At 39.3% G+C, this 14,555-nt stretch overlaps 1 protein-coding gene across 5 annotated transcripts in view; it reads left to right on the top strand.

The window, feature by feature from the left end:
* The window catches only part of ZFR (zinc finger RNA binding protein), a 48,200-nt gene that overhangs the window by 3,536 nt on the left and 30,109 nt on the right, over positions 1 to 14,555 (top strand). For all 5 annotated transcript variants that reach the window (XM_010563971.1, XM_010563972.1, XM_010563970.1 and 2 more), the window contains one exon: positions 12,449 to 12,731. In XM_010563971.1, coding sequence (XP_010562273.1) covers positions 12,449 to 12,731 — 283 coding nt within the window. The remainder of the gene's footprint in view (positions 1 to 12,448; positions 12,732 to 14,555) is intronic.

Below are 14,555 nucleotides of genomic sequence, written 5' to 3'. Positions count from 1 at the left end.
TGCTTGTAATAAAGGTTTTTTGTATTTAATTCTGGACTTGTTGGAGACCAGTATAAACCTTGTTGGAATTCATTTCTCAAAATGACAGTATTCTCATTTGTATTAGTAGTAACGAAGGGACAACATATTAGAACTATTGGGCTCAAAGAAATAGCTTCTTTGAATCAACAACTGAAAAGATGATGAAGCTATTATTGGCACTGCGTCTTCCTGTGATTCTAGTTTATGTGTGGCCATGGTGGATCATTTAAATACTCTCTCATTCTTCACAGGAAGGGTGAATTAAAATTTGTCCAAGGAATATAGTCTTAACTTTAAATACTGATATTTGAAGCAGTTATATAGGCCAGATTGGTCACTGCTGAGGTGTTAGATCTTGGATTTGGGAAATTTGTGAGTAGTGTGTGCAGGAGCTGATAACGTATTTACTGTTATAACAGTGTAAGCAGTATAGTTCTCTGAATTGACTAGATAAGAAAGGGAATAGATGTCTTTATTAGTTCATAAATACTACTTTTCATAAAACACATTTGAAATCTTAACTTATTTATATTTAATCAAAGGCAGCACAAGAGCTAAGTGTCCTTTAAACCTGTAAATAATGGATTAGAAGCATTCTTGTTCCTTTCAGTGTTGTCACTGCATAAAATTTCCTGCTGCCCTGCTCATTCAAAATTCTTTGTGTGCACTACCCAGTAATAATATCATGACTTAATGAGAGAAGCATTAGATTACACAAATACCGGTATGGGAAATTTCTCTGAATATTGCAATACCTTTACAATTTGTGCCTTCTGCTAGTGGTTGTATTAGCACCTAAAGTTATAAACCTGCATGCAATGCAAACTTCATCTGTTACTTATTTAAGTAACTGTATTAATCCATCTATTTAGGAGTCTGAAGTAAATGTAGAATTTGGTGATACTAGTCCTCTTTGTGTTTGTGTGTGTATGTGTGCTCTGTAGGTCACCTGAACCACTGTGTGTCTATTCAGTTTGAAATGAACAACCTAATACTGGCTTGTCTTCCATGTGTAAAAAATACTGGTTTTCTTGATTCAGTGCTGGAGAGAGTCATAGTTATGCTTTTATTCTAAAGTTGGCTGACTGAATTGGGGGGATGCTGGTAGCGAGATAGGGGCATTGAGAAATGTCTGGACAGAGAAGTGTGCAAATGTGGTAGTCAACCTTGTGTTGAGATTTTGGTTTCTGTTAAGAAAATAAAGAATCTTTAAGCGTCTGAGTTTCATCTTAGTGATACTCATATCATGTCACTGCTCTGATGAGACAGGACACAGATGGGAGATTCTTGGGTAGTTAGGAGTGATTTGTTAACTTCAAATTGCCTTCAAGTAACATGAATATTACTGTGTGGCGAGCTTTCACAGATAAAGGCAATTTTAGCAGTTCAGATTGAGAGCAGACCACAGTGCCTGTGGGTTTAGGTTAAGATGCAGTCTTCTAGGCAGCCATATGAAAGTGAACTCTTGCAATTGTAGCTGGTTTGGAATTCAAGTGCAGTGCACTATGTTACAGGGTATTTGAGGCTGGTGCAGAACAGCAAAGGAAGGTGAAATGTTGTGGATGGATAAGCTGGCTATTGAGAACTGTTTGGGGTGGAGTGTTTTCTTCACATTTACTAGTACTTCTAATTAACTTTACTTTTGTCTTCAGTGTCTGTTCCAGTTACCTCTTCTTCAACTAGTCGCTGGTTTCAAAAGTATTCAGTGTTTCAGAGACATTAGGCCTGTAATTCACACAGGTCTGCTAGCCCCAGTTTAAGGTATCCCTAAAGATAATTCAGACTTGTACTGGTGGACAACCAGGAACATAAGGACAATACTGAGTAGGACTTTGGCTTCTGAAGTGAAAATGTACTACTTAGACTTAAATTTATGTTAAGAAAAACATTTATTCATCTTACAGTATTGTGTTACATGCACCCCATTCTAAAATGCATGGGGAATGAAGGTAGTAGTTCTATCATAGGATGAAGGTACCTATATCATAGTGTAAAAACTCCAAATGCTTTCTTTCTGCGAATTTTATGCCCATGCTATCTTGAGTTGCATCACATCTTAAAGCATATGCATTTTTAGCTAAAGAGACTTCACTGAATATGATAGAGCTGTGTGGTGCTGTTTCTCTTTTGTTCAACCAATGTTAGTCTTAAGTGCTATCCTAAATATGCTGTTCTAGCTTACTTAATGTACACAGGAAGCCTCCAGTAAGCTACTGCTGTTTATAAAAAGATTCTGATAGACTTATTTTCAAGTCAGTGAGGTCCCACTCTCAAAGGAGGTATGCCAACATTAGAAAGGCAATAAGGGGCTCTGGGTTTGTTAACATGGGCTGTATGCCAGTATTGCAGTTGACTAATGATGGGGAAATGGAGGAGGTGGTGGTAATTGGGGACGAAAGGTGCCTCACTAATCAGAGAAGCCTTTGTCATTTTTAGGAGGGAAGTCTGCCAACTAGTTTAAATTTCCAGCAGGCTCATGTCTTTAGGAACTGAGCACTTGGGGAAGCTTTTCTGTTAATGGTGATGTTAACATCCTTGGTAGTTCTAACCTCAGTTGTAGGCTTAACTCTGGGGTGTTAAAATATGTGTAAAATTTTGTCTGCTACTAAAATGCAACAATGGTAAGTTAAAGTATAGTTGCATTATTGGTACTAGAAAAGCAAAGTAGTAGCTTAAGGCAAGAAATATAGAATGTTTTAAAAATTGAATACAGTTTTCCATATTAGTGAAGTATCTTTCCTTTTATAGACAACTTGCCAATTCTAGCATTTTTTCTGTTTAACCTCTTCATTAATGATCTGAATGATGGGGCAGAGTGTACGCTCAGCAAGTTTGGTCATGACACAAAACTGGGAGGAGTGGCTCATACACCAGAGGGTTGCACTGTCATCCAGAGGGACCTCAACAGGCTGGAGAAACGGGCTGACAGAAATCTCATAAAGTTCGGCAAAGGGAAGTGCAAAGTTCTGTACGCAGGAAGGAACAACCCCTTGTACCAATATATGCTGGGGTCACCCAGCTGGAAAGCAGGTTGGCAGAAAAGGACCTGGGGTTCCTGGCGGACACCAAGTTGAACATGAGCCAGCAACGTGCCCTTGTAGTAAAGAAGGTGACTGGCATCCTGGGCTGCATTAGGCAAAGTATTGCCAGCAGGTCGAGGGAGGTGATCCTTCCTGTCTAACTCAGCAACTGGTGAGGCCACACCTGGACACACTGTGTGCAGTTCTGGCCTCCCAGTGCAAGAGAGACATGGATGTACTGGAGGGAGTCCAGCAAAGGGCCCACAAAGATGATGAAGGGACTGCAACATCTCTCCTGTGAGGAAAGGCTGAGCGAGCTGGGACTGTCTAGCCTAGAGGAGAGAAGGCTGAGGGGAGATCTTCTTAATGTATATAAATACCTGAAGGAAGGGTGCCGAGAGGACAGAGGTCAGTGATGCCCAGTGACAGGACCAGAGGCAAGGGGCACAAACTGAACACCAGGAAACACTTTTTTCACTGTGAGGGTGACTAAGCACTGGCACAGGTTGCCCAGGGAATTTGTAGGGTCTCCATCCTTGGAGGTAGTCAAAAGCTGTCTGGACACTGTCCTGGGTGACTGGCTGTAGGTGGCCCTGCTAGAGTGGTGTTGGACCCCTAGATGACATCCAGAGGTCCCTTCCAACCTCAGCCGTTCTTTGATTCTGTGACTTTGACAGGGAGAATGTTAGTAGTTGGTGCTTCTTCAGGCAGATGTGACATCTCAAGCTCAGTTCGTCTTGCATGTTATTACTGTGAACATGGCTGTTGACTAGACTTGAATAAAATCAGTGTTTTGATAATTAAGAGAGCAGTATAGGCAATGAGCTGTCTGTTGTGTGCAACTGAGTAAAGGGAGGTAGATACAGAGCATATATTGCATCATTATTACACTTGCAGTTATGTTGTGATGTACAGTGAAGAAAACATTGCAGAATTTGGTTGGATTTAAATCAGGTCATGAGACTAAATCCGAAGAGTAATAAAGCAGTAAGGGTGAATTGAAAACCTGAGGATATTCATCTTCGAGGTGAGTTATTGATAGTATACGGTTTAGCTGTCTAGTAGTAATCAGGATTTTTTGTTTGTAATGGAAGGACGCAAGGATGTTTTTAGAAACAAGGAAGAGGAATGGAAACTCAAAATTGCTACGAAGAACTGTCTTTTTTAGGCCTTATGTAGTTAAACCATAGAATACTAGGAGCTGCTGAAATTTAACAGAATTCAAGAGGGGATTGCACATTTGCATGCCTTCAGGCCTCTCTTTGGATTCTTACTGAATTGTGTTACAAACTGTGTTCTGTTCATAAAATTGTAATAATATGAAATAATAATTTTAATTAAAGTTCTAAAAAGATATATTCAGTCTTCATCAAAATTTTATGCTTGTAGTGAGTGGACAGGCTTTAGAAAAACAGAAGTAAAGTCACTTCTAAAGTCCAACTTACTGTAGTGTGATATTTCATTTCACCATTTTATGCCGTTTATTGTCAAGTGTGTTTAGGAGGAAAAAAGCTCACTGGATTTTTTTTTTTTAATTGTTTTGTTTTCACTTTGCTTTGCCCAGGTTCAATTAACACACCTGAAACTTCATCTGACCAGTTATTCAGTAGTGCTTCTTCCTAGGTTAGGATCTGAAGAAGCAGCAGATTGTAGTTCTTCTTTAAGTTTTTGTGGAGTTAGGTCATACTTGTTTCAATCTTCATGTCCCTGAAAGAAAAACTGCAAAACTGTATTTTTTTGTATTCTGCTTCTAATAGAATAATCTATGAAAGTTTGAGAAATCTGGCAGATAGGTCTCAACAAATATGGTTTCTGCAATGCTAAAATGTTCAAATGTTCTTAAAAGTTAGAATTCAAGAAAAAAGTCTTAATTAGTGGGAGGTTTTTAGTTCAAGATATTTGTATTTTAAAAATCATTTTAAGAGTAGCTTAAATATGCTAAGCTAGCCTGAAAAAAACCTGCAAGAAATATGTTTTAGAAGTTGTAATTTCTGAGGAAGCTTGTGGTTTGGATGGAGAGAAAATTGGGTTTAGTCCAGATCTTAACTCCATATCAAAATAGCACTCTTCAAATAACTAAAACTAAAAAAAATTAAGGTGTTCTTTGCCTCTAGGAAGAGACTTTTCAGTGTTCAGCACCCTAAACAGAGCTGGAAGAACAGCAGTGTTAGTGAGTGAGTGAGTGTGTGTGTGTGTGTGTGTTGGCTGGTAGTACAGAGATGCACTGGAGATCAGCATTTTTGTTTGTCTTGGGCTTACATGCATACGAGTTACAACTCATTTTTGTTTTTAAATTAAATCAGTCAGTGTGATGAAAAGCAAGGCTTATAGGCAACCTTTGTGTGCTTCCTCTATATATACCTTTTACATGCTATTTATCTTATATGGAAATAGACTGCATTTTCTTGAAAATGTATTCCTCTGACAATAATTGCTACAGATACCTTTTTAAGTTACTTAACACGTGACTTACTCCACAAATATCTTAATGTGGAAAATAAGGTATTACAATCTTAAGTCATCTGAAATTATTACCTGGCAAAATAGATAGCATTATATCAAAGCATTGTATTTTCCTGGTATTGTTAACATGCAAAAAATAAATAAAGCTTTCTACTTTCAATTTACTTTTTTATAAAAAAAGCCTCAACACTTTTTTACTAGAAAAGGCCAAGAGCTGGAAATTAAAAAGGACATGAGTCAAGTGTTCTACAGAAGAGAATTCAGTATTTGTTTCTTAATTGCTCTTAATTCTCTGTAATTCTCGGGCTGATATATCAGAGGAAATCCAAATCTTCTGTCAGTGTTGCTGCATAAAAGTAACTAGCAAGTGAGGATTCTGCTATATTGGATCTAATAGGTACAACACAAGTTCTCATCTAAGCATTTTTTGTGGAAGAATGTTGCTCATTTACAAACCTACATTATATAGGTATTTAAGTTAGACAAACCTGTGTGGTTTTAGAACTGGAGAACAATGTTTTGCTAAGTGGACACCAATACTTCATTAAGTGCTCTTGATCAGCAATTTCTGCCTCCTAGCCAGCTTCTAAATAAATAATTTTAAGTGTGCTGCCAGGTTTATTTCACTTTGGAAGTCTGTATTTCTTTTCATATATCAAAAGCGCTGCTACAATTTCCTTGTTGAAAACCTCTAGGCATTTGAGAAAAGGTTTTTAATTGCTGCTTGAATAATCTGTTTTTTGACAAGAGGAGTAAAAATTACCAACAGAATTATGAAATTAATCCAGTTATTATAATAACTAATATGGCGTAGTGATGGCTAACACCTTCTGTTTTGAGAGCTTTTTCTCAGGGTGTAGACTTTTTGTTGCTGGTGTTTTAATACAACTTGGCCAAATGTAAGTGTTCAGGCTGGAATTTTCCTGGCTAAATATCTATGTAAAATTACACTTTTTTTAAAGTTATACTATAGCTTAATTGATTTTGTGGTGTAGAATTGGGCAGGGAGATCTTCATAATTCTTTGATGCCTCAAAGTGTTGGAATGGAGACTTCGCAAATGAGAAAAAAGGGGTTTACATGTTATACTGTTTCAGAATCACAGCTCTTGACTGTACACAGCAATATCAAATGTTGATACCATGAAACAGCTGCAGTGTTAAGTTTTATGTCCAGCTTGCAAAGTATCAGGACAAAACAGGCACCGGCCTTGGGAAAATGTACTTTCACTTAGTGAAAGGAGTTCCATGCACCAGACAGCAATGTGGACAAAGCCAATTTTTGCTGTGGCCTTTGCTGTGGGATGAATTCTGCAAGACTGTGGCCCCTCACCCCTGTTGTGGTTTAACCCCAGCCAGCAACTAAGCACCACACAGCCCCTCACTCACTCCCTGCCACCCAGTGGGATGGGGAGAGAACCGGAAGTAAAAAGGTAGAACTCATGGGTTGAGATAAGAACAGCTTAATAGAACAGAAAGGAGGAAACTAATAATGATAATAATAACAATAATAAAATTACAATAATACTAAAAGGATCGGAATATACAAAGCAAGTGATGCACAATGCAATTGCTCACCACTCACCAACCGATGCCCAGTTGGTTCCTGACCAGTGATCCCCCCAAGCCAACTCCCCCCGGTTTATATACTGGGCATGACGTCACATGGTATGGAATACCACGTTGGCCACTTTGGGTCAGCTGCCCTGGCTGTGTCCCCTCACAACTTCTTGTGCCCCTCCAGCCTTCTTGCTGGTGGGGCATGAGAAGCTGAAAAATCCTTGACTTAGTATAGAAACTACGTAGCAACGACTGAAAACATCAGTGTTACCAACATTCTTCTCATACTGAATCCAAGACATAACGCTATACCAGCTACTAGAAAAAAATTAACACTATCCCAGCTGAAACCAGGACAACCCCCCAGAAAATCAGATTGACATGGAATTGGAGATCAGTGTGGAGAAAGGTACACAGTTCACTGCAGCCAGCCTTATCTAGGAGGTTTAATATCATAGTGGTGTTTCATAATATATGGCACTTGTTCTGATACTAATGCATCAGAAAGATTAGTATTTCCCATCATGAGTGTCAGTAAAAATTACAATAGGTGTTATTCAAAGATTTGAGTCAAAGGTGTTTTACAAAAAATAATTTTCTCATGCACTGTAATACAATGATTTTGAATAAAGAATTAATTCTCTTGGTCTTGAGGTTACTTAGGATGTGGAAGATGAGGGCAAGCTAGGTATACACTGGGGTGTAAAACTTTTGAATAGAAGCAAGGTTGTTTAGGAGGAAGAAGCAAAGAGCATGGGGAAATAGTGATATGCATGTAGCAGTGTAAAGCAGGTAGGGAGAGACAAAACATATGGGTAAGGTGCTGGAAATGACCTTCTGCAGTTGACTGAAACATGCAGCTACAGAATCTGGAGCAGAACAGTTGAGTGCAACATGTAGACTGTAAACTGGCTCTGGCTGGGATAGTGAAAACGCAGTGAAATGGAAATCTGACCTGGAAGACGAACATCAAAGAATGTGTATTATTCCTAGAAAATAGAAATTAAAGTCAGCTTGGTGGGGAAGCACTGTTATTATTATGATCAGCTAAAGAAATAGGTATGGTATGAATAAAATATATTCTTTTTGAATGAAGATTTCTGGTGGAAGAGGTAATATAATAGCAATACAACAGAGTACAATTTGAAGCTGCCAAGTCCTTCACCCATAACTTCTTACATCAGAGTGATGTTTATTTTGATAGTAAATTAAAACACTGTGAGAATTGTAGTATGAAGTTATGTTGAATTGAATGGTCACAAACTGGGTTTGCCTTATGTAAATGTTGGTCTAGAGCTCATTTGCTTTTGAAACTGAAGCTTTTATAAACTAAGGAAAAAATTCTTGACGGTGAGGATGCTCAAACACTGGAACAGGTTGTCTAGAGCAGTCTTGCAGCCTCCGTTCTCGGAGATGATCAGAACCTGGCTGGAAAAAGCCCTGAGAAGCCTAATGTAACTTCGAAATTAGCTGTGCTGACCTCCAAATCCTTGTTTCAACCTAAATTATTTTGTGATTTTTAAGCTCCACCTAGTTAATAAAGCCAATTGGACTCATTATCTTTTCATATGAAGAGAGCTGGATTTCCTTGAACTCAAAAGATCCTAATAAGGATATTAGAATTTATTTGGGGGAAGGGAAGAATTGATCTACAAAGAAAAATGGCAAAGTTAACCAGGTCAATGAGTTAAGTGTCTCTGTCTGCTGTGCTGCAGTACTTGTTTGCATGTCCTTAGTCCATAGAACATAAAGAGTAATTTGGTTCAACTTTTTCCCACTGTGTTGGCGGATTAAGCTAAACTGAATTACTTTCTTTGTTGTGGTGAAGAACACACGTGTGGTTTGTTGCCATAGCTCAGCTGACATACTGTATTCCATTGTTGCTCTAATAACTTGTTCACATGCATAAATCTTTTCAAGTTGTATTTATTGGGACTAGGTTGAAATACTTGATGTGGTGCAGTATGGAAAATTACTGCTTAAGGTAGACATTAGTAAAAGAATGGTAGAGAAGGAGCTGGTAGAGGTGGTTAGTAGAACTAGAAGAGTGGTTATCAAATAGGAATAATTGCAGTGGACTTCCTTAGGGATTGGTTCTGAGCCTTACTTATTATTTATATTAGTATGGCATGTCATGATATTTGATGCAAGGAAAATATTGTCAATACACAGGTAACTTTACAAGAAGCTGCTCTGCGGAAGCTAGACTATTTGGAAAGAAAGCACTGTCTGGAGCAGAGCAGGTAGCACAGCTGAAACTTCATCTGAAATGATGCATACGGTTCTTGCCATCTGTAGTCAAGAAAGAAGAAGAGATAATACTAGGATAGGTGCACAGATGAACTGCAAGAAAGATGAGTGGAATAGGGAGTCTGGCAAAGTAATCTAGGAGGAGGTAAGTTCATCTCAGCAAATGTGATCAGGCACTAGCCAACAAACAAGGATAAAAACTCTTGTAAGTTAAATGAAGAAGTTGGCACAATAATCTTCTTATGTAAACTAATTCCATGAAAATATCCGGTCATCTTAATGTTAAAAGGTTTTCAGTAAGACCACAGGAACAAAAAGGAATGTCATAAATTTAGAAAAGATGTCACTGTGAATTTCTGTAACATAATGTAACATAACTTTTAAAAAGGAAGAATCAGTCAATTCTAGAATATTTTTCTTGCATTCTTGCAAACTCGATCACTAGCTCTGCATGATGTTGCAGAAGCAAGGGGAACAAGTTTGCTAGAGTAAACATGGTCATAGAACTGTATTAGCCTTAGAAATCAAATGATTGAGGCTGTTAATTCTATACCATGATAAGGAATTTCTATACAAAAATAGCACAAAACAAATGAAACTGCCTGTACCAGAATCTTGTTAATAGTCCTGCTGATAATGATCCTAATGTCTTCATAGTGTTAAATACTGAAAACTGTCAGGTAGCTTTAATCATATATATTCTGAGAACAACAACATTTTCTTTGATAAACTGACTGGTACTGTTACATGAGCACTCTATCATATTTTGTAATAGTAACTTAAGCACGGTTTCATGACACTTGGAAGAGCCAAGTTAGTGCTTCCTGGACAGGTCCCTGTTCTTTCTCCTCCTTCCTTTTTTTTTTTTTCCATGTTTCCCTATGTATAACTTACATGGGTTCTGGCATTCAGCAGACTTGTTTTGTAAGCTCCAATGTTTCTAACATTTCAACCATGTTAGAAAACAAGCCCAGCAAAAGAAATTCTCCTTGGTTTCTGCTAGATTAATGAATTAAATCAGTGCACTGAATAGCTTGACAAGTTACAGAGCTAGCACAGGGGAGGAGTAGGATGGCATAACCAGGTTTGGTATATGGGAGGAGGGAAGAAGGAGAGTGGGGATAGGATGCAGCAAGACTTTCCTGTTGGCAGTAGTGGACTGTTGATGTGTTCAACTGCAGTCTGAGTTAAACAGTCTGCTGTCTGTTTTCTCAATTCAATGTGTTTTTAATAGACACATATGATAATGATTATTACCTCAGAATTTGTGAGTATTTTACACTTCTGTACTGTTAGTTATGTAGCTAATGCAGCCTAATGTTGTAGACTCTCATTCGTTTTTACCATCATAAAATAGTCTTACTGAATTTTCTGGTGGAGTCTGATTTCTCACCTTAAACTGACAAAACAGAGAATCTTCCTATATACGTCAAGTAGGAGGAATTGTTTCAAGCAGTGGTGGGAGGTACGCCAAAGTGTTTTAGGTCTTTTCCTTCTACTGTTAACGCTAAGAAATTGAAAATAAAATGAAACACAGTTGTGAGTACGGCTCACAACTGAATTAAATTTGGATGAAATGCAAGTGGTCTTCTAAGCAGTCAGCGGCCTATGATGGGAAGAAGGTGGAGTCCAGGCATGGAAGTCCAATAGTAATAAAATTTTCTGTGTTTCTGCAGTAAGAATGTTTTGGAGTGTTTTAATATATTGAAGTTAATGGCTTCTGCTGTAATTAATATGACAAAATCAGGTTTTCCCCATAAATAAATAAATAAATAAATACAAATTACTACACAAGGGAGTTATGGAAATGTCTTTTGCAAAAATAATAGTATGTGTAGTTAAAAGGTGCTTTGTTTCTGGTAGGTATGTTGGAGACAGTATTGCAGACTTCAGGAAAAAATACTGTAACTTGTTCCTTTTGGTTTTGAGCATAACCATACTGCAATTCCCGTGTGCCACTGAGTATGTTTGCTTCACATGAGATTTCATTTTTATATTTTCTTCTGAAAAATAGGGAATAATACCTCTTTGATAGGCATGGAGTTGGTTTTGAATGATCTTTTAATAGTGCTATGGAGATGTGAAACCCTATAGAGATTCTTAAATGTTATTGACAATGGTGCAGGAAGGGTACTAAAAAATTCAGAATAATCACTCAATGCCCGCTTCATATCATTGTTCCAGACAGTGATGTTTTGCCTGGTTCACTTTATTTGTTGAAAAATCAAAATAATTATTCTAAGCTTCTAATCATGATGCACAATTATACATTGATATAGGACAGTAATACTAGTTTTCTTTCAAATAATTAAACCTTTGAAGTCTTCATTTTTTATTTCTGCTGTTAGTATTTACTCATTCTTAGTAAATAGCCACATACTAATGTCCTACCTGCAAATTTTAGAGAGGCAGATTAGTCTCGGCATGTGCCTGGAAGATTGCCAGAGCTCTGGTAGCAGTTTTCTTGCTGGATCTGACTGTTCTTTTGATGCTTCATGTTGTGAGGCAGTGGACGTCTGTATGAATGAGTGGGGCCAGCTTTTATAATTCTAAATTTTGTGGGAGAAGTCTCTTATCAGAGGTGTGTATTTAAAGTGTCTCTGCCTTAAATGTAAGAGTTCTGAGTTAATTTTCAAGGAAGTCTTTAAAATGTCATTCCTTTAATGTTATTGAAAAACTTCATGCAAGTGCAGGTTAGTAATGAGGTCTCACAGAAAAGTAGTATTTTTCTTAATTTGACAAGTATGTCAGTTTTATGGAAGAACTGCTAAAGCATTTAAAAACTTGTTGGTCATGAAAAGATAACAGTTTAAAACTTCTGTATTATTTTGAATGAAAGACTTGTGCTCGTCTGCTTGAAAAAAAACCCCAGCACAAATGCCCCACTTGCTGAGAAGGTCATCACCTGCATGATATGTGTGCATCCACAGAAACTTCAAAATGATACAGCCTTTTAAATGGGGGTGGAAGAGAGGTAATAAAAGCCATTAAAGTGTATGCATGTATAGATAGCTGCTCCAGATCGGTTTGTAGAACAGACAAGTGTTAATCAAATCTGGGATTTTGAAATGTGTAGGCATTAGCTTAGTATGTTGGATTAACCTAATTATTTGCTTACTGTCTTTTTTAAATATAGCCAGCAGCCAGCTTCGGGTGTAGCCTATTCCCATCCAACTACAGTTGCTAGCTACACTGTCCACCAAGCACCAGTTGCTGCGCACACAGTTACTGCAGCCTATGCTCCAGCAGCAGCTACAGTTGCAGTAGCCAGGCCTGCTCCAGTAGCTGTTGCAGCTGCTGCAACAGCTGCTGCGTATGGAGGCTATCCTACAGCGCACACAGCTACAGATTATGGTTATACGCAGAGGCAACAAGAAGCTCCACCACCACCACCTCCTGTCACTACGCAGAATTACCAGGTGGGTTCAAAAAAAAAATTACTTCTGTTGTATGATTTTTAAATGATATGTTAAAAGGAAGAAGCCTGTTTGGTTAAGTGTTGTGGTTTAACCCCAGCCGGCACCTAAGCACCATGCAGTGGCTCTATCACTCCCCCTGCCCCAGTGGGATGAGGGAGACAATCGGAAAAAAAAAAGTAAAACTAGTGTTAATAGGACAGAAAAGGAGTGTGGGAGGGGGAATAATAATGAGAGAATATACAAAACAAGTGATGCACAATACAGTTGCTCACCACCCACTGATGGGTGCCTAACCAATCCCCTCCCAGCTTCTTGTGTACTCCCAGCCTCTGCTGGCAGGGCAGTATGAGAGGCTGAAAAGTCCTTGACTTGGTGTAAACGGTGCTTAGCAACAACTAAAACTTCAGTGTGTTACCAACATTATTCTCATCCTAAATCCAAAACACAGCACTATACCAGTTACTAGTAAGAAAATTAACTTTATTCCAGCTGAAACCAGGAAAATAACAGAATGTGATGATTTTTTTTTTTTTCTGTGAAGCACAGTTTGAGTACAACTCAGATTACTTAGTAGTGAAAACCAATAGAATGTGAAGTGACTGCAGTCTCATATGGCCCATATGGAGGAATATCAGCACTACTGTTGTACTGCAGGAGCTAAGATACAGACATTAACACAATAAGCAATGAACTGATGTTTACCTCCAAGTGATTTTGTGAAACTACTGCTGAAAAGAGTAGTACTGTCTTGCTTCAGCTAGCTTAAATGTTCGAGTGGTGTGCAGTAAACTTGGTCTTGGAACTGATGTAGTTGAAAAAACTGTTCTAGTAAAAATTTTCAGTGGAGGTAGAAATACTTCCCTTGCCAGATTCCTGGGTGCCACAGGAGTTCTAGTACCAAACATATAAGGTGTGGTGGGTTGACCCTGGCTGGAGGCCAAGTGCCCACCAAAGCCGCTCTATCACTCCCCCCTCAGCTGGACAGGGGAGAGAAAATGTAATGAAAGGCCTGTGGGTCAAGATAAGGACGGGGAGATCACTCAACCAATTACTGTCACGGGCAAAACAGACTCGACTTGGGGAAAATTAATTTATTGCCAATAAAACCAGAGTAGGGTAATAAGAAATAAAACCAAATCTTAACACACCTTCCCCCCACCCCTCCTTTCTTCCTGGGCACAGCTTCACTCCAGGATTCTCTGCCTAGACCCCCTCAGCAGCAGGGGGATGGGGAATGGGGTTTACAATCAGTTCATCACATGTTGTCTCTGCCACTCCTTCATCTTCAGGGGCAGGACTCCTCACACTCTTCCCGTGCTCCAGCATGGGGTCCCTCGCAGGGGAGACAGTTGTCTACGAACTTCAGTGTGAGTCCTTCCCACAGGCTGCAGTTCTTCACGAACTGCTCCAGTGTGGGTCCCTTCCATGGGCTGCAGTCCTTCAGGCACAGACTGCTCCAGCGTGGGTCCCCCCATGGGGTCACAAGTCCTGCCAGAAAACCTGCTCCAGTGTGGGCTTCTCTCTCCATGGGGTCCCAGGTCCTGCCAGGAGCCTGCTCCAGTGTGGGTTTCCCACAGGGTCACAGCCTCCTTAGGGTACATCCTCCTGCTCTGGCATGGGGTCCTCCACAGGCTGCAGGTGGATATTTGCTCCACTGTGGACCTCCCTGGGCTGCAGAGGGACAGCCTGCCTCACCACGGTCTTCCCCACGGGCTGCAGGGGAATCTCTGCTCCAGCGCCTGGAGCACCTCCTCCCTCTCATTCACTGACCTTGGTGTCTGCAGGGTTGTTTCTCTTACATGTTCTCACTCCTCTCCCAGCAAC

This window comes from Haliaeetus leucocephalus, unplaced genomic scaffold (assembly GCF_000737465.1).
Source record: "Haliaeetus leucocephalus isolate CR32 unplaced genomic scaffold, Haliaeetus_leucocephalus-4.0 Scaffold174, whole genome shotgun sequence".
Lineage (NCBI taxonomy): Eukaryota > Metazoa > Chordata > Aves > Accipitriformes > Accipitridae > Haliaeetus > Haliaeetus leucocephalus.
Note: the sequence above shows the minus strand (reverse complement) of the source record. Positions and strands in the feature narration are given on the sequence as shown.